At 39.5% G+C, this 26,372-nt stretch overlaps 1 protein-coding gene and 1 pseudogene across 1 annotated transcript in view; one reads left to right on the top strand and one right to left on the bottom strand.

Annotated features, from left to right (window-relative positions):
• OXCT1 (3-oxoacid CoA-transferase 1) overlaps positions 1–24,025 on the bottom strand; it is a 113,189-nt gene extending 89,164 nt beyond the window's left edge. Inside the window, exons 1-6 of the mRNA XM_036225589.1 lie at positions 23,869–24,025; positions 18,293–18,401; positions 16,487–16,577; positions 8,474–8,609; positions 5,433–5,582; positions 1,018–1,124 (exon numbers count right to left, since the gene is read on the bottom strand). Of these exons, the coding sequence (XP_036081482.1) occupies positions 1,018–1,124; positions 5,433–5,582; positions 8,474–8,609; positions 16,487–16,577; positions 18,293–18,401; positions 23,869–23,943 (668 nt within the window). The 5' untranslated portion in view covers positions 23,944–24,025. The remainder of the gene's footprint in view (positions 1–1,017; positions 1,125–5,432; positions 5,583–8,473; positions 8,610–16,486; positions 16,578–18,292; positions 18,402–23,868) is intronic.
• On the top strand, positions 9,557–9,675 carry LOC118607581 (annotated as a pseudogene).
• Positions 24,026–26,372: the final 2,347 nt, after the last annotated feature.

Below are 26,372 nucleotides of genomic sequence, written 5' to 3'. Positions count from 1 at the left end.
CTTTGTAAACATTACACCAAAGCATCAAGTGTGGTAGACATGATGCAAAATGTCCTTTGTAACTGCTAAATTTAGTTGCGATTCCAAACACTGGTTGAATTCAAGAAATCAAATGTAGTATTAATATTATATGTTCTTTGAAGATGAGCAAAAACAACTGAGAATGATCACTGAGAATTTAATTGTGTTTGCACCAAAGCTGCATTTGGTAAAGATAAAAAATTGCTAACTAAAAGCACTAAATGACAATACTATGAGAAAGAAAATTATTACTATAGCCTAACGGGTGAAGTCTTTAATACCAAACATTTTGGAAAACTTCAAAAAAAAAAAAAACTTATATGTATATTAAAAGGTGGAACAATTTTTTTAAAAAAACAACTATATAATCTATAAATTCAAGATACATGCACGCACAGCGTAATAAAAAGATCTTAAAATCTATTAAGCCTACGGCTTAATATACATGGCAATCAAGATAATGAGAAGGAAAGTTCAGCATTATTAAGGTTAATCAACTTTTCAAACAAAATCTTTTCTAAGCATTTTTTAGTAGATACCAATAGGACTGAAAAAGAACTGACCTCAGTAATTAGCAACGTCAATCTAGAATATCAAAGTAACTTAGGCATTTTACGATAATGCATGTAAATAACAATGTCAAAATTATAATCATGTGCTTTTGTTATGTTTTCTAAGGATGTCAACATTGTAACTTGTCTTGGCAAGCAATATAAGCAGGGCAAAAAGTAATTTCTATGTGATTCAAATAGTTAACAAGTAGCATAACATGGACGCCCACAAATCAGATCAGACTCCCATACCAGCGAGACCGCAGTAGTAGCCCTGCACACACATGTATATACACATACATGTGGACATGTTTGATTTTAAGCCTTTTCTTAAGTGAATTTTCAAATATCAAATACATCAAGATATCCATTTTGTAATAACAATTTAGGAAATATAAAGTCACTGAAATACACTGATTAATATTTTTTAAAACTATCACACTACCTGAAAATTACATTTCCTGCTCTGTCTGCCTTCCAGGCTTTCACCAAGGCAAAATCCCCTGTAATGGCTTCCTCCAAAATAAAATGTTGGTCATTAAACACTCTCACCTGCAGGAGACAAAAAGAGCATTGTCCGGTGTTTGCACAGCTCTTATTTGGTTGGGATACTGTGCTCGAATAAAGGCAGATAAGAGGCATACAAACTTAGCCAGGGAAGGTTTCTCTGAGGGAGAGGAATCTAAACTGAGGCCTCAAGGATGAGTAGTGATAAGCAATGAGGACTTAGTCGAAGTGGTGGAAGGGGGAACTGAGGGAACAGTATATATGTAAAAGCTCAGCGACGACAGACAGCTTGGTAAATTTGAGGAACAGAAAGTTTTATATGCCTGAGGCGTAGGCTGTGTGTGTTAGCATTCATTTTATTACTTGTGTGCATAGATTACATATTGAATGTGAAAAATAGTCCCTCTTTCCTTGGACCCCAGAAAAAAACTATACGTAAGTCGCATGAAGTGGCCAATGTCTCGTTTTTATATATGAGATAGTTAAAATAATACATCCATCTCTCCTAATTAATTTATCATCACCTGTTGAGATTTTAATTTGGGATTCCCAGAATCTGCAGATTCATGTGGAGAGAGCTGACATACATCATCTTCCCACCCATGAGCATAACATATGCCTACATTGTTTGAAGGCTTCTTTTACTCCCTTCAATAGTTTTATAGTTTCCCCCTGAAAAGCTCTTTATAAATGTTTAGGTTTAGTCACAGGTGCTTCACAGTTTCTGATACTACTATAAATGTTATATTTTATTCTATCATACCTTCTCTTCTGTCATTACTGACCTAACGGAATGCTATTGATTTTTGTTCATTTATTGCCTTTAATTCTACAATGAACAGAGAGTTGGTGGAGAAGAGAATCAGCTTACTACAAGCAAAACTATGCCATGGCCTCGGAACCAGCTTTAAAGCTGTGCTCCATCCATCACAGTACAGAGTGGGAGCCATTTGAAGGTAGAACAGCATTCTCATTCCTCCTACACCTCCTAGTGGAGAAACTGAAAACTGCAAGCTTGGGCACATCCAGTTTTCTTTAACTGGTTTAAAACAGAACCCTTTCTTAAAGAACAGCTTCCTTAAAAACATTATCCAACTTTCCTAATAGAAAAGATTAGTGAATACATAGAATCACTGAATAATAAGGGTCTTATTAATATGAACTTAGATAAATTGTATAAAAGATATTTATAAGCTGCACATCAACACAGTTTCTTAAAAGAATATTGTTTTTCAAGATCATTAATGTAAATACCAGTGATGATAACTGAATATTTTACATACAGATCTAGAAAACTACATATAGATCTAAATACATGCTAACCCAGGGCAAAGTAAAAAGAAAAAAACTGGCTTTTTTTCTCTTCTAGTTATATAATTTCCTGATGGCTCTACACATGAGCAGTTGCTAAGTTAGCTATTCTAAAAATTTAAAAGAGAAGAAATTGATTTTGTCAAACTAGCTGTTATATTCACTTGAAAGAGTTGTGCATTTCACGGTCTCCACTTCCTCATCTTTTAGTCCTTTTTCAATCCACTCCCATGGAACTTTTACCGCTCCAGAAAAATCCTCTACTCCCAAAAAATCACCCTTTAAAGTCACCAGTGACCTCCATGTTTCCAAATCCAATGGCAGTTCCCAGTACTGTTACCCTAGCTCTTCGCACTCTGACACGCCGATCACTCCCTTTGTAAAATGTCCTGTCCTTCGAAACCAGGAATTCCATGGGTTTCTGCTTCACTCACTAGATGCTCTTTCCCATTCTTCTTTCCTGCTCCTTTTCCTCTCCTCGACCTTTAAATGCAAAACATGTGTTTTCTCTGTTTTCCAGCCCTAGCCACTTGTCTGCTCCACAGATTTAAATACTACATGCTGATGCCTCCAAAGTTCCTATCCCAGCTCTAAATGCTCTCCAAGCTGGAGCCTACTGAGCACCTCCTCTTGGAGACGAATGAACTTCTTAAATGCACCAAGTCTCTGACAGAGCTCTTTAGATTACCCCATGCTCAGCCCGTCTCAGTAAGCAGCATACTCGGTTCTTGTCTTTTCTTACACCCCACAACAAATTCATCAGTTAATCCTATTGGCTTTATTATCAGCATTTATCCTGATTCCAACCACTTCTCACAAATTCCAGTTACCACCTTAGTCTAAGCCACCTTACACTCCCACGTGGATGAGTATGATAGCCTCTTAATTCTCTTGCTGCTTCTGCTCTTGACCCCCTATAAAAAAAGTCACCTCCCAACAGCTACAAGGTGCCAAAATGTAACTCAGATCATATTGCTCCCAACAACTTTCTGTTGGTCCCTCACCACACTCAGTAAAATCCAAACTCATTTGATCTGGCTCCTGCCTTTCTTCAACCTCCAATCCTACCACTCTCAGTCTCATTTACTCTGTTCCATTCTCACTGCCCTGCTGTTCCACACACAGGGTAAGCCTGCCTCAGGAGCTTGTCCTCCTTCTTCCTTCTGACTAGACCACGACCCTATGATCTTTGCCCTGCTCAATCTTCTATTTCATTCAAGTCTCTACAAAGTGTCACTTCCACAGAGGGATTTTCCCTGACCCGACCTGGAATGTGACATCATCTCTCTGGCCGGCAAGCTCTCTCTGCCCTTAACTCTACTTGATTCCCCTTCACACTCGCAGCATTGACTTCTTGTGTTTGCTTATTCATTCCTTTGTCAGTTCCTCCACTACACGGGGAACTTGGTCTAGATCGGGGATCCTCAACCCTCTGGCCACGGACTGGTACTGGTCTATGGCCTGTTAGGAATCGGACCACACAGTAAGAAGTGAGCACTGGGTGAGTGAGCAAAGCTTCATGTGTGTTTTCAGCCGTTCTCTAGTGCTAGCATCACCTCCTCAGCTCCACTTCTGATCAGTAGGCATGAGATTCTTACAGGAGCACCAGTCCCTGGTGCCAAAAAGGTTGGGGACTGCTGGTCTAGATCATCCTTTTTCTACCATACTTAGACCAGTACCTGGGAAAGAGTAGGACCTCAATAAATATCTGAATTAAGAGATTCACTCACTTCCTCTTCCTATGATAAGCAAGAGAAATAAAGAGCTAACAAGAATTGTTTCAAGATGTTATTTGTCTATTCTTAGGGGATTCGGACAAAATTACAAAACTACTAGATTCATGTACCTGACTCTATGCAGAAATGAACCCAGATATTCAGGACGGATTCTAGTCTATCCTACGTTTTCCCAGGAGAGGTAATGCTTTAACTTCTAGCTAACTCTCGAAGTATTAGCCCAATTTTTCTGGGCATCTTGATATTGCTAAGATTTATTTTAGTAATTAGACTCCTGTTTTTTACTTTGGCGAAAACTTTTTAAACCTAATTAGGCAGTGAAGAAAGAAGCAAGATAGAACATAACAAATGTTAATAAAAGCTTTCAGTCGATACAGTTCACCTTAAGCAAAAACGCAAAGCACCAGATGGAGGACACTGCTCAAGACAACAGTGAACAACACCTCACATTCGATTATCTTTTGTCCCCTCAAAACATGGAGGTACAGAGCTAACGTCTCTATAAGCAGAAAGGTGATTAAGAGATCATCCCTTGATTCTAAGTTTTCACTTCCCTAGAGATAAGCTCAGCATTTCTGCAACCTGTGTTAACTTTCTCGAGCCATGTGGGCAGGGAGAAGGGAAAAATTCGAAAAACACGGTAATGAAATATTGGCCTGTGTATCTCAGATACCTATATCTAAAGTTTTATTCCCTTCTAATATGTGAATGAAGTTAACTAGCATAAAGGTACCTCATCCTATCTAGCACTTTAAATAAAACTCAGTCTAAAGCTCAAGTGTGTCCAGTATACAAAATTAAGAATAATGTGGGGAGATAATGTGAATACTCTATTTTTTCCGCTATGTAATTATAACTGTCCCTTGCTTTTTAAGATTGTAGACAAACCTGTGATTTCCTTGACTTTTTTCCTTCCTTCAATTACATCCAGGTGAGGCCTGAGCATGAAGCTTAATATCATATATATGAGAGATTTACTCTATTTCCAGGTAAGCTAAATCAGCAATTACGAAGGCTCCTGATATTAAAATCGACCCATAAAATTAGTTTGATAACTAATCCTGACTCACACATCTTATATGAGTTATAGGTTCTTTTCATTTATTTATTCTGATTTCGCTACATGATTTTAATTACTAGTAGATACTCAGCTTTAGCCTAAAATTTTACCTAATATTTATGTTAATGAATGATAGTGTTTATTCTTACAGAGAAGTGATTTTACACTTCTTTACCCAATGAGCCCACCTGGAATCTGATGCTGGAAGAGGTGTCCTGGTGTCACCTGGATGAGAGAGCTTCTTACCTCTCTTGGCTCACTGGCAATGGCAATGCTGCCATCTTTGTTGTATTTGATCGGTGACCCTCCTTCTTGCACCAGAGTCCCATACCCTGTGCTGGTGTAAAACGCAGGAACTCCAGCTCCACCTGCACGAATCCTCTCTGCAAGTGTGCCCTATAAGTGAGCAAGCGACACCCCATAAAAAGTTAAGTAAGCACACTTCTACTTGCAAACGTAGAAACATTTACAGACACAGTTCCTACTCTCTAGAGGTTTCTCATTCTAATATTGGTGTATTTCACTAACAGTGTATGTTATGATTAATTTAAAACAATTACTATCTCTCTAGATAACCTCTCTCTTCTTAACTCACATTTAAAATGTAACTGCTTATTTGTATAATCATGTTTTTAGCTTGCACATCTCCCGCTGGTTTTTTGACATCGCATTCTACATCAGTCTATTTGTAATATTTTTTAATCATTTTTCAAATCTGAAGTATGGAACTTCAACTGTATAAAATTAAATTAAATTTTGTGTTTTACCGTATGCTATATGTATGTCCTGAATCCTGTCATTAGTAATAAGTGATTATTATATAACAATAATGAAAAACGTTCAAATTTATTTAGAATTTATTCTAAACCATTCTCGCAAATATTTTATCTACTATATTCTCTAAGTAAGAAAAAATCTAAAGTTAGGCAAAGAATACAACATACAGGTAAATTGGTTTTTAAACACCAGGAGTACTTCAAATTTTATTTCAGAGTAGAAACGGCTCTAAGCAAATTTTCTTTGTTTCTTCTATTGACCATCTCCATCCCCCTCATAGGTACCAGTCATTTCAAAACTAATTTCCCTAGCTCTCTCCCACTCCCAGCTGCCTTTTCACTCAGTTTGCCCGTAATTCTGACCCTGAACATTCCCTGACATCCTCCCTAACACTGAAACCTATTGTTATGGTCTAGCTGCATCATGGTCATAGTCTAGATAACTGAATGGCTAATCAGTAATAAGAACTGAGTCAGGTATTGAATGCACTGCCATTCATATTGTCCTGGTCTAAAAACAATTCTCTACTTTAATGGGGGTCTTTAAACACTAAACTCAAAGAAGAACTAATCGTTGGGATTTCAAACATTGAGTAATTCAAGTACACAGGATATCCTGGGGAAGAAGAGACTTGTGGTATAACTAAAAACCTTCTAAAAAACTTCTTTTCTACTCTAGCCAACAAGCAGAGATGTATTGTGGGTATTTTAACAACGCTCACAAAAATTCAATCATCAAACAACCATAAGAACATCCCTAATTTAACATGCTTTTTATGTCCACCCACCCTGAATACTTCACTCCTTCTAGGTGTCCAGCTGGGCAAGGGCCTGAAAATAGGATATTTCTGCAGACAGGCCCTCTGCAGGTACCACCAAAGGGAGTCCTAATCCCCAACACTTCATGGACACTTCTTCCTGGCTCTCAGGATGTAAAACAAGCTGCCAGAGCCAATGTTTGTTTATGTGCCACTAAACTGCAGAGGGAGCCACTAACCTCTTTGAGCTTAAAAACAGAATATAAAAGAAATATTAAGGAAGTTCCTCTCCCATATATATGCCCTCTGATAAATAAGGAGTAATGCAAAGATTTAAAAAGTTAATTTTCAATAGCTCCAAAAATGGAAGGATTAAGTATCTCTATCTACAATGTGAAGAGGAAAAGTACATGCTATGGACTAAACAATGCCCCCTCCCACCCCTAATTCGTACATTGAAGCCCTTACCCCAATGTGACAATATTTGGAGATAGGACCTTTATGGAAGTCATTCAGGTTAAATGAGAGCACAATGGTAGGGCTCTGATCCAATAGGATCAGTGTTTTCATGAAAAGAGACCCAGAGTACTCCTTTGCATGTGCATGCTGCCTGCGTGCTCCCACGCTCTCCCTCCCCGCCCCCCTCCCCCGGCACCTCTCTTCCCCCTGCCACCCACCACTGCCAAAAATCAAATCAGCCTAACAACTGATCTTGCACTTCCCAGACCTCAGAACAACAAGAAACAAATTTCTATTGTTTAAGCTACCCAGTCTGTGGAATTTTGCTAGAGCAGCACAAGCAGACTGAGGCCTTTTTTCGAAAACAAACAAACAAACAAACTTTAAATGAAGATTGAATAAATACAAAGCACAGAACAGTGCTGTGATAGCACAGGTGCCAACACTGTGGAGTGATCAGGTGTGACTATAAAGGACACTGTAAACCTCATGTAGAAATAGGTCCTCCACACCTGTTCGCTCTAGACAAGCATATACTGTGATTTAAATACTGAAGAATCTTTATGAAATTCTGCTACATTGCATTATTACCTATTTCGTGAAGTCAATAGGGATAATATTTTCTGTTCACGAAAATAAAGCAGAGTAGTGGGCTTGGCTTCAGAGCCCCTCAAGACCAACACACACATCCCATAGATCCTTGTTTTACACAAATGCCTTCAAAAAGTCTGTATTTCTCTATAAGACACTCTTCAATCAGTTAGGAGATGGGGGAGAAAATACGTGGAAACTTGCTCGATTAACATCGGCAATTGCTTGCTTTGTTAGTGACACCATTTCCCAGGACACCCTTGGCTCTGATCCCAGCATGTACTCTATAGTGGAGCTGGTTTTACTCTCCGAGGGCTTCACTTTCCTCATGTGTCTCAGCAAAACCAGATTTATCGCAGATTTTTAATTCTAAGATTCATAGGAATTGAGTTTTAGGACAATCCAGAAACATTTCAGCAAGCCCTTTTGTTTGCTTCCAGTGTAATACACATTATAATGCGAACCTTAAAAATTCATCCCATAGCCTAGATATTTTTACCAGAAATACTTCCTTTTTCAGTGCATAACAACAGAAAATATTAGACTTCCATAAATGTGACCCACAAACAAATTTCCTTGGTTTGACAACATAGCATCCTCTCTGCCTTACCTCTCTTGCACAAAGAAATTTCTAAGGGGAGAAAAAAAGATAAATTTTAAAATAAATGAGTATTGTAAAAGAAAAGCAGAGAAATGTTCTTACCTGAGGTATCAGATCTAATTCTAATTCACCAGATAAGTACTGTCGTTTAATCTCTGCATTTTCTCCCGTATATGAAGCAAGTATGCGTTTTATCTGCTTGGATCGAAGTAAAAGTCCCAGGCCAAAGTTGTCGACCCTCGAAGGAAAATGCAAGCAGCTTACAATAAAAAGAGCATCTGATAGAACACTAACATCACTTATAATTTAAAACACAAAATTTTATTAATTTAAACAAATCTTCTCTACTAGGCATTTCATCTGCATTCTCTCGTGGTCCCCCACGGCCTTGCAAGGTGCCTCTTCTTTTCCTATTTTACAGTTGAGGAAATTAAAGCTCAAAATGTCAGCGATTTTTTCCTAAGCTCTTGGGTAGTAAGTGACATAGCCAGGACTCAAACCCGCAGCAATCCTCGAATTCTACCCAACCCCTCTCATTCTTTCTACTGCTCCAAAGTGACACGAGGTTAGAAGATGAGCAAAGAGATGGATTGGTCCTTGTCCTATGCCTTAGAGGTATATGTAAATGCACTGTCCTAACCTACACTGACCCCAAAGGAAGGTTTGGATGGAGAAATTCTCTCTGTCCTAAAAAGGGGGCAGGGGCATTCTTATATTCAAAAGAGGAAGAACAGAGGACTCTTACAATATGGGACCTGAATTATAAATAACTATGAACATGTTCCCTATATCATAGATATTTTGCTCAAGAAGATTCAAAAATTTAAACATTTTTAACAAAAAAAATCAGGAAATTAATCACAAATTAGTGAAAAGTTTATAGGTACCAAGAACTATGCTATATCTGTTAAGCTACTTTAATATGTCTATTAATGTCGAGTTCAATTTATTCTTAGAAATGGTGCAGGTAGCGTTGACTTTATTCATTAGGTGAAAGTCTCTAAGTTTGTGCCTCTCTTATTTATTTGTATTCTTTTCAAAACTAAATACATTTCAAGTAAACAAAATGTGACAAGACAGGTTAATAATTAAATACTTATCCATTTTTAGTCACCTTATCCCTCTCTTCTACTCAAGAATTTCAAATATACTTTAAACAACTAGATTTTAAAAAATTCTAAGACAGTCTATAGCCATGCTACCCTGAACAAGCCCAATCCCATCTGATCTTGGAAGCTAAGCAGAGTCAGGCCTGGTTAGTACTTGGATGGGAGACCACCTAGGAAGACCGGGTGCTGTAGGTGGAAAGAAAAATTTAAAAATAAGGGATCGTAAGCTGACAAGGCCCTTGCAATCCGTGAGGTCAACCAAAGATTGCCTCACCTAAAAAAAAAAAAATTCTAAGGTAAAGAATACTTGAACTTAAGTTACACAACTATTTTTAAAAGAAATGGTGAAAACCACAATGAGACATTACTAAAGGCATGACAAAAATGGCTAAAAAGAAGGAAATACCAAGTGTTGGCAAGGATGTGAAACAACCAGAACTCTCAGGTATGCTGTAGTATCAATTAATGTTGAGCATTCCGTATGGTATGAGTCAGTAACTCCAACAGGAATGCATACTTATGTTCACCAAAAGACATGTACAAGAATATTCATAATAGCACTACTCATTACGGCCCCAAACTGAAGCCTCCTAAATGTACATCAATGTCAGGACAAATAAACTGTGGTTTATTCACAAAATGAAATACTATACAGCGATGAGAATGAAAGATCTACAACTGCTAGCAACAATGGATGACCCTCACAGACAAAATGTTGAGCAAAAGGAACACAAAGAGTACATACTGAATTATTCCTTTTATATTAAGTTCAATGTCAGATCAAACTAATAGATAAGATCAGCAGTAAGGACAATGGTTAACCTTGGCAGTGGGAGAGGAGAATATTGACAGGAAGGAGCATTTGGGGGTGCTAACTGGGATACTGGCCATATTGTGTTTCTTCATCTGGGTATGAAGCCTATAAAAATCTATCAAACTGTGTATCTATGATATGCTCACTTTTCTGTGTTACTCTATATTATACTTCAATGAAGTTTTTCGGAAGATAGAAATGCAATGATAAAGTCCAGAGTAACTCCTAGAAACAGAGTCTTCATTTATGATCTCTCCCTAAAATTCCTTTAGTGCCTGACAGCTCCTCCCCTATGAAGCTGTGTCATCTACATGGTTCATTCATCCAATAATCATTTACTAAGTTATTACTTTACCCTAGAGCTGGCATGGCAGGTCCTTGGCCATGAGCAGCTCTGAGATTATCAAGGGAAAAAAACACACAAAATCTATAATTACAACAGAATTAGAGAGAAAGATGCTAAGGGGAGTTTGCACGAAGTGGGATGAGAACACTGAAGATCGAGAACCCAAGAGTTAGAGAGGAGAAAGAGGGCAGAAAAGGCTTACAGACGGTGACACTTCTACAGACTTACAAGAAACAAGTCTTTGAGAGTAGAGATGCGGAAGTGATGAGGGAAAGTGACAGACAGGTAGCTTTGCAGGGTACAAAATGGTGTGAATGGGCTCAGAAAACTACCTGTTAAGTGTGATGGGAATGTGGACTGAAAGCAGAATCAAGTCAGGAAAGGCAGAAGGTACGCCAGGCTGTGATCTACCCTGATAGCCATACCAAGAAATTAGGATTTCGTCCTGAAGGCTATAGGATATTGTTGACCTCACAAATTGCAAGGACCTTGTCAGCTTACGATCCCTTATGCCCACAGGTGGCTATTCTTGCTCAACTGGCTCTCTTAGTTCTCAGAATGTATCATTTCCAAACCTCAAACCTCTCCTAGGCAGTCATAACACAGCAAATACCTAAAGTAACCCAGGTTAACAGTCAACCTTCTAGTAAACTTGTTTCACAGTCCCAGCCTTCCAATACCAAATATAATAAAATTGTCTACCCTCGTAAGTATAAAAAGAGCTATGTAATTTACTCTCCCCTGTTTCAAAAGAAAACTAGAGCATAAATAACAACTGTTTTCAAGAGTGTACTTCTGCCATATGGGGAGAATCCCAGAAAATTAATAATAGAGAGATCCATGTCACTGAAGACTCTTTATCTCTGGAAAATTAGTTTTACACACAATGCCTCTGGTTTTGGTTTGTTTATTTTTTACCTGCTCCTAGCTAACACCTCACCAGGCCCTCAGGTTTTCAGGTTAACAATTTTATTCCTCTAACTAAATTCAGCTCCGCTTGCGGCCTTGCTCATCTCACCTGAGGGCAGCCCCATTGCTACAGGTCTTCAGTACAAAACTCATGGGGTGACCTTTGACTCCTCTCAGACACGCCACAACTCTATCGGGAAATCCTGACACTACATACAAAATCTATACAGAATCTGAGCATTTCTCTCCCTCTTCTGTGAACTATACCATCTGTTGCCTGGACACTACCCTTTGCTGCTCCTACAACCTACTCACAAAATGACAGCCAAAAATTTAGGCATAAAATAAAGCATCAGATCATGTCACTGCTTGCTCCAAACTCTGCAGTGGTAATCACTTATTCAGAATGAATGCAAAGATCTCTAGAGTGTCTGTGTGTCCCCACGTGAGGGAATGCCCTCTACCTCTGTCTGACCTTATGCCTCCCACTTCGTTTCTGCTCAACCTCTGTTGGCCTCCTTATTGTCATGGCGACAAACCAGACACACTGCCTGGGGCCCCCTTACCCTTTCCCTTCCGGAAACTTTCCCCCCAGATATCTGCATGGCTCAGCCCCCTCACTTCCTTTCAGTCTCTGGTCAGCTGTCACCTTAACAGGTCCTGCCCTGATCGTCCATTTTATACTGAAGCCTGCCTCTCCACCTCCACTCTCCCACTCCTCCTTGTTCTTTTTCTTTTTTCCGTAGTACTATAACCATCTAACACATTGGAAATTTTATTTATTTGTTATGTTTATGACTTATTGTCTGCGTCTCCCCACTGGAAGCCAAGGCAGGGAACTTGGCCCATTTTGTTCACTGTTGTACCCCAAGAACCTGGAAGCATATGCAACACACAGGGAGCATGGAATAAACATTTGTTGAACATTTGTCAAATTAATTTACTGCTCAATTTCACCTTCTTCCTCCTTATTTGCTCCTCTCTAATAAAATGAAAATCATCAAGTCCTCATGCTGGTATTTTCTATTTGTCCCTCGGGATCCATTCTTCAACCTCCAGCCCGCCCTATGCCTGGGATGGTTGACCTGCATGGACTGAATCATGGGGCTTGCTTGCCCTCTGGCTTCCAACTGGGTTCAGCCAATGGGAGGCACCATCAGGAGGATCAGGGGGTAAGAGGAAAATAATGACAGGCTCTATGTTCCGCCTGGCTCTCGCCCTGGCAAGCTGCAGCACACTGGGTAGCCCTCTGTATAAAGGTTTCTTCCAGATCCTATCAGTTCCTCCCCTCATTCCACCAGGCCTAGGGCTGGTGATCTTTTGTCACTAACTTCAGAGTTCTTCAATACTCTATTGCTTTCCCCGCAGTCCTGACCATTCCTTTAAAGAATCCCTTGGGTAAACCTCAATCACCCATTGATATCTTCCAGATCCTTGTCTAAATTAAGTCATAGCAATAAAATAATCCACAAAAGTAGATACAATCCATTTGCTTTCTGAAGTATTAAATATCTGATACTTCCTCCAAGCACACAGCTCCATAACATAAACCAGAATATACTTGGTCATTTATTGACCTGGGAATTTTTCTAATCACTCTCATGGATCTCTGTTTGGCTTTTCAACCCATTACACAGTTAACCTTGGCTCTGTTTAAAAATAACTTCTCTGTATTTGTTCATCTAGGCTTTGGAAATCACGTGCATTTTGTTTTTTATTTACTTTGTTTCTGGACTAGAACCTGGCATGGCAATCAAGTAATGCATAAGATGTTCAACCCAGGCTATTGCCTGACCAGGTACACAGTGTTTATGCCTTGAAAAATGCTGTTAGATAACTAATAAGAGTGTCTTTCTTGCCTATTAGACACTGATGATACAAAAATGAAAAATGCAAGGCCCGTACAGCATAGAGAAGAAAGACATATGTGATCTTTTGTAAATGAGGAACTTACTAATTCTAACAGAGAAATGTGTATATTAAAGCATCTAGCAGGTCTTTGATATTAAAAATAATTCTGATGACTTTTCAAAGCAATTATCTTGCTTGCCATTAGTAGCTAACGTTTTTCTAACATTCTTACTGAGAGATTTACCCTTTTTCCTGCAGCACAACAAACTCAGATTTCAAATGCTTTAGTGGTTAAAGAAGTCTAAATTCAAGAATTCAAAAAAAGAGACATATTAATGTAAAGCAAAACATATTCCATGAAAGATATCAAATGTTCTGCAAGTATTTTTCTTTTCTGAGTCTGGTTTTTCATTTCCTGAAATCTAATTAGCTAAGCTTGCCAAAATGAAACTCTAATAAAAATGAAGTTACAACTATTTACCAAATTCTATTTCTTCTTTACTGTCATAGTAGACATACTTAAATCTTAATCACATGATTTATATTTCCTCTGACAATACCAAGAGCATTAAAAGAAAAGAAAATGCCATATTGAGAGATCAGGTTAATTATGACATAGTTATATGTGGCAAGTGAAATCTTGTATGAGCTGAGTGAAGACGTACAAGCACACATCCCAGGAAGCAGTTAACCCTTCCCAGACAAAATAATCAAATCTTGGTGGGGAATGCTTAGAATCAGCCAAAGTGGCCTAGATCTATCTCTCTATTGAGACCTTCAGAGCCCTTCAGAGATGCAGCCACCTCAACAAAGAAGAAACAGAGCACAGCAAAAGAGCCACTTGCCCTTATCTCCTGATTCAAAATTATTGGTGCAGAACCAAAAATTTTATTTAGAGTGAGAAACTGCTCATGGGGCCCTCAAAGAATTCATGTAACTGATTAGAATAGTACTACATACAAGTAATAGTATTGTAGTCACAAGCACGGGTACATATATATTCCCAGATAGCATTTACTAGTCTTGCACATGTAAGTGGGGCTGCCCTTGGAGTTATCTAAATCCCCACCTTCAAGAACTGCAGTCTAAAAAAACTTGTCATAAAGAAATGGGCATGACAAATATAACACGCCTATTCTTTCCTTGGCCTTGTGATTTAACTGGTTGATATTCAGTTTGTTGTGAAACTTTTGGTTTACACAGGTCTGTAATTCATAGGTTAAAGTTTTCCAAAAATCAATGAAAGGTACATTCTCAATTTTCCCTACCTTCCTAATCAACCCATATCAAAGTATTGATTCATCTGAGTAATCCTAAGGGAGGAGGGTTTATCTTACCAAGACTAATGGTTATACTCTATACCAAGGTAAGCAGTACCTCATGACAACAGGTCTTACTGATTATTAAAAATGAACAAACAAAGCAAAAACAATCATCTGTCCTGAGCTTTATAAAGACTTCCAATTCAGGCAGATCTTTCCATTACAAATAACCTTTTTCTAAAGAAGAAGATAATTATGACTTCTAATTCCAAGCTCTCTCCATTTACCCAACAATTCAAAACATGTCATTGGTTTTCCAATGAAACAATGCTAAGTCTTCCTCATTTATCTGACTCAAATGCACTCTCTCCTGTAGACCTCTAGGATTTAACTCTCACCACCACCACTTAAGGGAATCAACAGCCAAACTGGGGGTGCAAAGTACCTTCTTCATGTTCAATGAAATAGGTCATCAGTACCACTCTTCATAAAGAATGTATATTGATCTACACCATCCCTTGTAAACACTGAGCTATCTGGAAAACTCAACAAAGTACTGATAATTAAAAGTATTTTTAATAAATATAAAGTCAGCTCGAAGGGCACTAGACATATTTAAAAAAGATCAAGTGACCATGAATAAGCTACTTCTCCATTTACAGATGTGTTTCCTCTTTTAAATGAGGAAATTGGAACAGGTAATATCTACAATCCCATCCAGCTCTAGCATTCAGTGGCCCCGAGACTCATGGGCTAACCACAGTAGGAAGCAGAAAACTACTATAAAGGTAACAGGAGTGGCCTATAATATATAACATAGAGAATAAATATAATTCAGTATACAAAGAAAAGCTAAAAGTCTTCAAAGGAAATCAGAAAGTTGCAAGATTGGTGCAGACTAAAAGGCTCTATACTTGGAGAAGGTTTCTTTGAGGATATGTAATTTGAGTCCAATTCAGAAAGATGGGAAAGATGTGGATATGCAGGGAAGAGGTGGGAGAGCCTTCTCGATGAAAATAGTAGCAAAAATAAACTCAGCAAAGGGAAAATGAGCACAAATGTAGAATCATTTTGTCTCCTCAATAATCCGTGCTATTTATTCTAAGTTGCATTTATAACAGGCTAAACTGCCAATTTAGTTAATTTTTTAAAAAAACATTAAGATCTTTAAAGTCTTTCATTATTTAAAGAAAGCTAATAATTTACCATTCTATAAGTAAATATACCTTAATGTGCATGCCATTTATTATTAAAATGTTATGGCTTATTGTTGATCATTTTGATATGCGATTCTACTATCTTAAGTACTGGCTGCATATCCTCCCCCTTCAACCAAGACTAGCAATATTTTTAATGATTAATGGTATTCCTTATATGTCATCTAGAGTAATGGCATAACCAAAAAAAAAAGACTTGAAACAGATTTTAAATTGATGTCCACCTTTCTTTATAAATAATGATCTGTAATAACATACAACATAAAGGAACATCTCTAAATTTTAAAACGCAGGATTCAATTTAAAAATATACATATATATATATATATATATAAACTTTAACAATATATTTGAAGTTTAGAAAAATATAAGCACATCAAATTAAGATATTAAATTATGCAAGCTCCTTTACTTACGAAGGATGGTACCAAAAATATTTGAGTAAATATAACTACCACCCTTGAGATTGTTAAACACAATCTTTTGATGCACAAGCATACTGATCATTTGTAAATGGGAAATTTTTTCATTTCACTGATAGACTTTGGTTAAATATTATGGAGAAGTGTCATTGCTTTCAAACTAATTGTTTTAAAAATCCACTTACCCTGCATTGTTGCTGACTGCAGTTAGTCCTTTCACTCCAGTCTTTAGTAAAGCTCCTATAAGGTTCTCTGGAATTCCACATAACCCAAAACCTATAATAAGCCAAAAAATAAATAAATAAATTTTGAAGAGAGAAATGTTCCTTCACAGAAAAGTGTGTTATTCTTTTATTAAAAAAATAAAATATACAAGCACATTATTACACCTACTAAATACAATGCACAGATATGTCACAGCAACTCAATAAATGGTCATAGCTGTATCTAAAAGTTTTACAGCAATATATAGCAACAGACATCATTGTCAAGTCCTTGATTCATTGTTTGGAGCCAGGCCGTCCAAAGTCAGAGGAAGCCCCTCCCCTGAATATAGGAACGACTCAGACCTGTAAAGATAGATGTCCTTCCTGACATTGCCCGGGGGACTAAGGTTCCAGGAACTGGAGACAATAGTATAATCCTTTCAAAACAGCTAGCGCTTTGCTCATGTTACCAAGATAGATAGGTAAAGAAAGTTAAGAAGTTAAGAAGCGCCAATTGTCCCGGCCCGCAGGACAGTCAACGGAGGTCCTAGGACTGAAGGAGAAGGGGGACAAGAAGCGCAAAGAATGGAGATAAGACAGGCTTTCTGATCAAGTCTCGTTTATTGTAAGTAGGGGGGTTACATATATTGGGGCAGGTTTAAGGGAGGGAACATGTAGCTTTAGGCGGGAGTTACCTAATCACAAGATGTCTTAACTTAACTTTCTTTACCTATCTATCTTGGTAACGTGAGCAAAGTGCTAGCTGTTTTGAAAGGATTATACTATTGTCTCCAGTTCCTGGAACCTTAGTCCCCCGGGCAATGTCAGGAAGGACATCTATCTTTACAGGTCTGAGTCGTTCCTATATTCAGGGGAGGGGCTTCCTCTGACTTTGGGGAGCCTGGCTCCCAACAATTCATAAGTATAAAGCCAAGTGCAATGTGTTAATATGGCTACACATTGCTCTTCTTACACTTAACTACTCATTCATTACTATCTCACTTTATAATTTAACCCTTATACAGTCAGTGTTTCAAGCATGTTTGTTTTATTTTCATGAGTATATTTTGCAGAATTGGAAGCTTAGGCCAATAACTGTCATTTCTTTACATTTTCCACAAATCCAAAAATAGTATTGGGTTTAAAATGGACACTTAATGACTGATCAGTTGAAGAAAGGAAGGATAAAGGAAGGAAAGAAGTGCAGCCTGCAAAATAACTTAATACCTGTGACCAAGGCCTAGAAACCCCCCAAAATTTATAAGAATCAGGGAGCAAGTTTAATGAGTATGAGACGGTGGTTCTAAAAGACATTCCAAATAAAACCAAGCAACAGAACTTGGGAGACTCAATAGCAGAGAGATGCTATGTGCTCTCTAACTCATAAAATGAGGCATAAAGAAAGGAGTGACTAGGCATGGGCCAATCGGATCAAGGCAAACATTTTAAGTTGAAAGGAATTCCCAAAAATCTAGGAATTTTTTTAAAGCCACTAATAAGACATCACCATTTGAAGCTTCAACTTTTCAAAACAACAAAAAAAGAAACACAAAAGGAAGAAAAATCAATTAAAAACATAAAGTGCTAACCTCGCTCAATTTTCAGGAAGGGGACACTAATGAAAGATAATATGCTGTGTAATAAATAAATAAAATAATGAATAAATAATAAAAAGTAATAAAATAATTGGCATGTCTAATCTACATAGCTTTACTACTGTGATTTCCCTGCTTTGTGAAAAACATAATGGTGTTCCCTACAAAAGGAAACCCTACTATGACTCACCACCGAACAAGATCTTCGCACCATCAGGGATGTCTTTTACAGCTTCCACTGGATCCGTATAAAATGTGGCATGGCGACGCATGCCGGTTGAAAAGTAGGAAACACAACCCTAAAACATTAAAAAACATTTTTAAGTGAATAATCATTATCTGCAGTTAAGGGTAAAGAATCAGGGCCTTGCAAAGGAGGAAGAAGAAAATGAAAGCATTCATCTACAGCTAAGAAGTCTAGGAGGTGAGGTCGCCCTGAACTACTTAGCCATGCACTGAGAAACACAAGTCTCACTGAGAGGAAGTCAGAAGAAAACTTGTTTCTCCTACAGACACAGAGCGGCTTTTCTGGTTCATGAGGTGAAACAAAAGTACGTAGCACAGACTTGGCAAGAATCCCACTCCTTTCTTTAAGCTGACATTTGGCGTCTTGACAGTCAAAAATTACTGAGACACTTGCCTCACACCTCCAAAATAGTAGCTCAGAAGTATTTTAGAAAAGACCCAGGTAACCAAAAGTTTAAAAAGTGACTCATGTTTCTAGGGAATGTGAGAAGAGCTTAAGATAATGCAGAATTTATGGACACTCAACGTTGTTGTGTTGTTGTTGTTTCATTTTTCATTCATTCAGTTAACAGTATTTGTTGACATTTATTACATTTTTGTTATAGTGATATTTGATATCGATTGACTGAGAAACCAATAGTGTGCTATAATGGGCTACACTCTGCCTGTGGGACTCATGGGATATGTACCACCAACACCTTCTGAAATTAGGCAGGGACGTTAGGAAGTGTGTCCCTAATAATATCTATCAACTTTTTTCCCTTAGTTAACTGAATTCAAAGTTATGTGCTCTAAATTGCTCATAAATTGGCCTCTACCTTCTAATATATTTTAAATACTAAAATGATGGTATGAAAAGACTCAAACACCGTCTGCTAAATATACAAATAATTTTCAGGTTTGTAGAGGTTCCCTAAAAGAATGAAGAGTAATGAATTGCAACATCTATTTATTCTGGAAATAATTTTTTTCACCAAGACCTTCCTTTATTTTCACGTAATGTATTTTGTTTTTCCACTCCCCTACCTTCTGCAAATTTCTGTTTTATTATTGCCATTAGTTTCTGCTATTACTACTGGGCTAAGGGGAGTGAAATAATAATGATTCAGTACTAAAGTTTAAGATATAATCATAATCTTACAGTGCAAATGTTTTTCTATTTATTCTATTTCTCCTTTTTAAAATCTTCTTCGTAAGGTTAAGTTAAACTTTATTTACAAATACCCTTTGTCCTCTACTTCAGATCCTCGCACTTAACCTCTAAGGTCTGATTCTGCTGTCGAACCTAAATTTTATCTCATGACTTTCTAATCCAAAATCTCCTTCCTTTCTAACTACTTCCACCCTTATTTCTTGCACCTAAATTTCTCTTTTTCCTGTCGTTCAATACTCTGGAACTTAATGAAAATGCACTTCATTTTGAAGATCTTTCAGTGAAAACCATCAAAGCATACTGCTTTTTTATTTTAAAATAAATTTAATCATACTGATATGGAAGTGTATACCCAGGTGATATTACCTTGTCACCTTACATTTAAATAAATTAGGACACAGGAAGATTGACACTCCCCCACCTTAGTATCAAAGTTTGATAAACAGAAGTGAGAGGAGAGGCCATATGGTGAGAAGTGACAAAAACCATATTAGAAGAAAAATTCAGTAACATGAAGACGAATACACACACTTACAGACTTGTAAGGAGGAGTATGGCCTCACTGCCAAGAGGAGGTGGTGACATGTGTTGAAATGCTTGAACTGTAGAGGAAGAAAGTTCTAAGTTCTGGCTGGTCTAATAATGAAATTAACATGAAACAGAATAACAGAAGAAAATGACCAAATTTATTATGTACATACGTGGGTCCCATACGAACACAGGGTCTAAGGAAAAATCGGATAGTTGAGGCTTACATGCCACCTTGAGTTAAAGAGAAGGCGGTGGTGGTGGATGGTGGTTGTTGTGGCTGGGGACTTCAAAGGGCAGGAAGGCAATTCACAAGAAGATGGAAAAGCGAATGTTTGGGAAATGAACATTTGCTGGGCCCTTGTTACCAATGGAGCTCTGAGAGGGCTTTGATCAAACTGGCCTTGCCAAGTTCTTGACTATCACACACAAATTCATATTAAAGTATAGTCATCTACAACAATAGCTCCCTTCCTGGAGGTCTTCTGCCTAAATTCTTTTAGGCAGTTAGTGAGGAAGTCAAGGTTTTTCCTGAGTCCCTTCTAGAAAATAACCAGCTTAAAATAATTAATATCCCAAAAAGGCATATGCTGGATTGGCAAACTCTGCTTCCCCTTGGTTGTTCAGCACTGGACCAGTGTCAACCAAAAGTGGGATGTTCCTCTTAAACACTACCAATTACGCATTATGATGTAAATAAACCGCAAGGTGAGCACAGGGAGTTACTGACACTAGGCAATCCTCTACAGTGGTGGTATACTTTGTTTCTGAGGGTACATATGTGTTCTATTTCAATATCAGTGCAGTGCCCAGCACTCTAAAGCAGCGCAGATGAAGAAGTCATGCATTCTGCCTGGTGCATCTGAAAGCTTGAAGGGTTCTCCAAGAGGTAAATTACTAATGAGGACGGGGAATCCACAAAGGGAGAGCTGCATGAGTAAAAGTGTAGAGGGGTGAAAGGCTCAGTGTGTACAGAGACATTCGAAATCAGGTCCCATGGAGAGAGGTCCATGATGATCAAGCTGCAGATGGAGGCAGAGGCAGGTTGTACAAGGTCTTAAAGACCACATTAAAGGGTTTCAACTTCATCCTTTGATGAGGAAGGAAGCACAAAGCTTTTGAAACAGATGTCATAACTCTCATGTGAAAGCCTGAATCAGGAAAGTGGCAGGGGAACTCATTTCATTCATCCGGCCATTTGTTCAAAAATACCTATTTTGTATAAATATAGTAAATAATGAAGATAAAGGATTAAAACAAACAAAAAACTCACGGGCATAATCCCTGCTCTGATGAAACTCACAAACTAGTAAAGAAAATGATCACTAAATAATTACAAAATCATTATACATAACTCTGGATCAACTGGAGGTAGAGAAAAGAGGAGAGAATGGTTCTAAGCTTACACACTGGTCGGATACTGGTGCTGTTAACCACAATGAAGACAAAAGAAAATAAGGGAAGGAAAAGCCGCTTTGTGGCTGGTTCATTTTGGATCAGAAGGAGTTTGAAGTACTTAGCTGACACCCAAGTACAGTTGACTAGTAAGTTGTACTGGGAGGACTGCAGCTCAGGAGAATCTGGGGTTTGAGAAAGATCTGGGGAAAGACAGTTTCAAGGAAGAGAGGTAGATAGAGTGTTAATAGTGATTTTATATTTTTTTCCAGTAATAATTTTCTATAGTGAATGAAAAATAGTACTAAATGTTCTCTCCAAAAGAGTGATAGAGGAGGGACGATATCTTCAGACAGTATATTCCACGTTCATGCCAATGGATTTGAAAGTGCAGTCCTCAGCCCAGCAGCATTAACATCACCTGAGAACTTTATTAATGCGAACTATGCGGCTCCATCCAATACCTACTAAATCACAAACTCAGGTTGGACACAGAAATCTGCTTGATAAAGCTGCAGGTAATTCTGATGCAATTCCAATTAAGTTTCAGAGATTTGACTATCATTAAAAAAAAAAAAAAGATCAAAAACCTAAGTCATTTTACCTGTTAATTTTGTTCAGCAGAAAAATTCTCAAGATTACTACTTCAGTTTGCCCACAGGGTTTTCTTATCTATGGATTGAACATGTGTCGAGTGTCTATTCTAAGTAGGGTAAACATGTGGTGTTGAAAGAGATGGAGAATAGATGTACATAAGGGTCCCCGTTGACTAGAAGCTTTTATCTAGTTAAGAAGAATATGTATACATTCAAAAGGTGAAAACAAGTATACAGTGTTACAGTTTAAGTGAAAAATGAAGGCGAGAATTTAAGGGCTAAATAAGCAGTAAGGGCACTAATTACAGAGTGCTGGAGGAACTCTGGAAAGCAGGAGGTCAAGCTATTATACCCAAACCTGAAAGGGGAGAGTTTCAATCTTTTTTTATTATTAAATTTATTGGCGGTGACATTGGTTAATAAAATTATATAGGTTTCAAATGTACAGTTCAATAATACATCATCTGTATACTGCATTGTGTTTATCACACAAAATCAAATCTCCCTCAGTCGCCATATATTTAAGAGGGGACAGGAGGAAGTAGATAGGGGTCAAATACCATGAGAGTTTGAATCTTTATAGGCCCTATCGATGAACTACAGCAAAACCCATAATTTGTAGCTCTGCTATGAAAGAAGAGGTTTGCTAGGCTTGGGAATGGTTTAATGATATACCTGAAGGCAGGGAAATGAGTAAATTACACTCAGACAAGTAAGTAACTAACCACCCAAAGAGAGAATATTATTGACTTTGCCCCAAGGGTAGTACCTCCTCCATGAGCTGGTATGCAATAGTTTCAGCACCTGCAGCAATCTGACTGAAAGTCAAATGCCCTTTTAATAATGCTTTATACATCCAAAGCTATGTGCATTGATTAAAATGTTTCCTAAGAGGCAGTTAGGAGTAAAATGTTCCAGTGCCAAATCATCCCTCAGCATTTACCTAAGGTGTTTACTGACCCCTCTGCTCTTACTGCTGTCAGATACTGGATGTGGGAAAGATAAAAGAGCAAGGGGGCAGGGCAGTTCTCCGTGAGTAAGCACTGTGTGCAAAGAAGGCTTTCAAGTTCAGAACTATTAGTCAACACGCTACTAAATTAAAAACACCACTTTTCGTTGTCCCTTCCAAGAACGAGGCTCCAGCTGTAATAAGGTAGCGGAGGTAAGCCACCCTCCTGGACGTAGCGCTCTCGTCCAATACTCGCCTCTGAGGACTCGAGACGGGAACGCGCCACTTGAGCGTGGGCTTCCAGACCGGGACAGAGCACAGGGCACAAAAACACACATCAACCAACAATCGCGGCGAGAACGCTTCGGGATACCGCTCGGTGGAGAGTTGGCAGTAAAGGCGGGACAAGTTTTTCAAACTGTTTCGCCAAAGGAAATCTTCTAACCCGGATTCTCCGAGGGGCCGCGGGAGGAGGGACGCCGGCGACCCAAGACCGCGCGCGAGGCATCGCCAGACCCTGTCCGACTTCGCTAGGCAGGAAAGACGCCTAGGCAAGCGCCCCGATCTAGGTTCTTTCCCCCCGCCACGGGCGACACAGCCACAGAAGGGAGGACAAAGCGGGGTGCAGCATTCCACCCCCGCCGCGCCCAGCACAGCCGCCTTGGCGGTGGAGTCGCGCCGCGACGTGGCTAACTAGGCCCCGGGTTCTGGGCCTCCAGAGGCACCCCCGCCCCGAGATGTGATTCGCGGTGCGGGGGCGCAGCGAGCCCCCGCTGCTGCGACCCACCCCCCACCCCTGCGCGCCCTCCCCGCCCCGCGTCCCCCGCCAGGGCCCCACCCCCGGAGGCTGCCCGCGAAGCGCAGGTGCAGGGCGACACGAGCGAGCTGGGAAGGGCTACCTTAGTCCGGGGGCCTCCGGGGCCGCGGGCGGAGGCGCAGAGCCGGCGCCAGGAGAGGCTTTTGAGAGCGGCCATGTCTCGGCCGTTGGCGGGGGACGCGAGCGAGCGCGACGCGCAGCGCGGCCAGGTCCCCCTCGCGTCGCTGACGAGGGAGGGAAATAAAGGTGCGCGGGGCGTGCCTGCTCCACCGCTCGTCTGTGACGTCCCTGGCCCTCCCTGAGGCTGGGAGGGGCCCCGGCTGGGTCTTTTCCGGTGTCTGGGGAGTTCCAGGTAGCTTCGTTGGAGAACTCTTGGCATCGTTGCCCAGTGATCAGCCCTTTAGCTTTGAGGGGGCGCGGTGTATTCTTTCCCCAAAGTCAGGGGTAAGTTTTGGCCTAGCTCTCTGCAGGCTCAGGATGGTCTGTTGCAGAGCTCGTAGCTTTTCCAAGGCAGTGCCTGGCACGTGTGCGGACTGCAAAGGGGTATCCCTTCGAAGCCCTCTACTTCTTTGACGCTGCTTGAACAGCATTCTCATTTCTTCCATTTCTCAGTCCCCTCTCCCCACACCTGGTCCTGGTTGGTTTACCATAGTTTGCTCTGAGAACCTGCCGAGAGCCATTGGCCGTGAGGTGTAATCAGGCCAATCTGGTCAAGATCGTCGCCGGTCAAGGATCTGGTACGTGATCTTCGCACACTTCCCCTTCTTCTGCATCATCCGAGTCTGCATTCTTCAGGCTCTTTGTGATACTGGAGTTCCAGAAACCCCAGAGATTACTCAGTAGATCCAAATATACAGGTGTGTATCTGTTTGACCTTAGGCAAGTCTCCTAACTTTCCTAAGCCTCGGGGGGAGGGGGGGTTCCCCCCCTTGAAAATGAGGATTGTCTATAATACTCAGATCTGTCATAAGCTTTGCATGAGATAATTCTTGTAAAGCTTCTGGTCCCATTATAAACAATAAATGTGTGAGGCATCATTCTAAGTTTATTCAAGTTGCAGTGGTGGATTGACGTGACATATACATTCTCTCAAAGGCTTATCTTTTGATCAGCTCCTTGAGGACGTGAGCCCAGTGTGATTGGACCATCTATGCATATGGAGTAGAAGGACCAAGTGGAAACTCAATAAACTTTTTAAGGGCTGACCAAGTCCTGGGAATTTAGCCGTTAGTTTTGAACCAAAGTAAAGCAAACAAGATAGTTAAATGGGACCTTAGCTTCGTTAACAAGTACACTAAGATAGTAACCAATCATGGTCAAGTTTAAAGTGTGTTGGCACATAAAGCATATAGCCAATAACGTTGTAGTAACTATGATGGTGTCAGAGGGGCACTAGGTTTAGTGGGGTGATCACTTTTTTAGTTATATAGATGTTTTACCACTATGTTATACACCAGAAACTAATATACTGTATGCCAACTGTAACTGAAAAATAAAAAATATAATTAAAAAAAATCCCATCACAATTGGAAAAAAAGTGTGTGGGTAAAGGCACTCGCCCTTTTATAGTATTCTTTTAATCGAACTTTTTCCCCCATGACTATTATGATTTTAATCAAAATCAATAAGGGAACAGAATACCAAGTTAAACTGTCTAATTACATAAGGAGAAATTAGTAATGTTTTGTATTTTCAACACATTTAAAAAATTGGGAAAGGGGAAATGCAAGCGTTAGAACTAAAGTCCCATTACTAGTCCTAATACAGCATATAACAGCTGTTGTATAGCTTAAAGAATGTGGAAAAGCTAACATTGACAATTATGTCTGCTTTTCCACTTCTGCCCTCGCAGAGGGCAGGTGAAATAGAAAACAACATCGATGACTTTGTCTAACATTAGTCATATTGTTTCAGGAAGCGACACCGGATGGAGAAAAGGAGATGCTCAGATAACTTTGTTAGAGGAAGGAGAATTTATTGGCCGGCAAAGTGCCTGAGGTTAACAACATCATGCATGAGCTCCCCTTGGTTAGATTCAGTACAGCTTACTTACCTCTGCAGTGTCCATGTAAGGGGTGTGTGATTCCTCTGAGGTTTCACATGGGGACTGCAAGGGGGAGGAATTTCGAGACCACTGGTCTTATTTATTTACAGGTCATTTTGCCTTGTAGAACCTGCGACCTGGGCGTTATCAGCACTGTTATAGGATTCTCGGAGAGATGGGACACCGAGGCTATAAGCAGAAAGTAGCATTTATTGATACCAGCACTGAGTCAGCGGATTCCTATCCAAAGGCTGAGCCTCGATTGTAACATAACAAGCAGTTTTACACAGTCTTGTTATTCCTACACAGCTACAGAGATAAGGAAGAACATTAGTTGGATAGCAAGCTAGGAATCAACAGATGTGAACTGGAGAGTCCTTGAGTTGGGGGATGTAGCTATGGGAAAACATGTTAGCCAGAGAGTCCTGGAGGAGGGGAAAGGGCAGTCAGGAAGGGACTTTAGCTGGCTGAGTTGGTCATTTCTGAAAGCCTTTTCCTTTGCATTTTTCAGATGCCTCCTTTCTTTTCTTAATATAACTCAC

The sequence above is a fragment of the Rousettus aegyptiacus genome, unplaced genomic scaffold (assembly GCF_014176215.1).
Source record: "Rousettus aegyptiacus isolate mRouAeg1 unplaced genomic scaffold, mRouAeg1.p scaffold_m13_p_8, whole genome shotgun sequence".
Lineage (NCBI taxonomy): Eukaryota > Metazoa > Chordata > Mammalia > Chiroptera > Pteropodidae > Rousettus > Rousettus aegyptiacus.
This window is presented reverse-complemented; position numbering and strand designations above follow the sequence as displayed.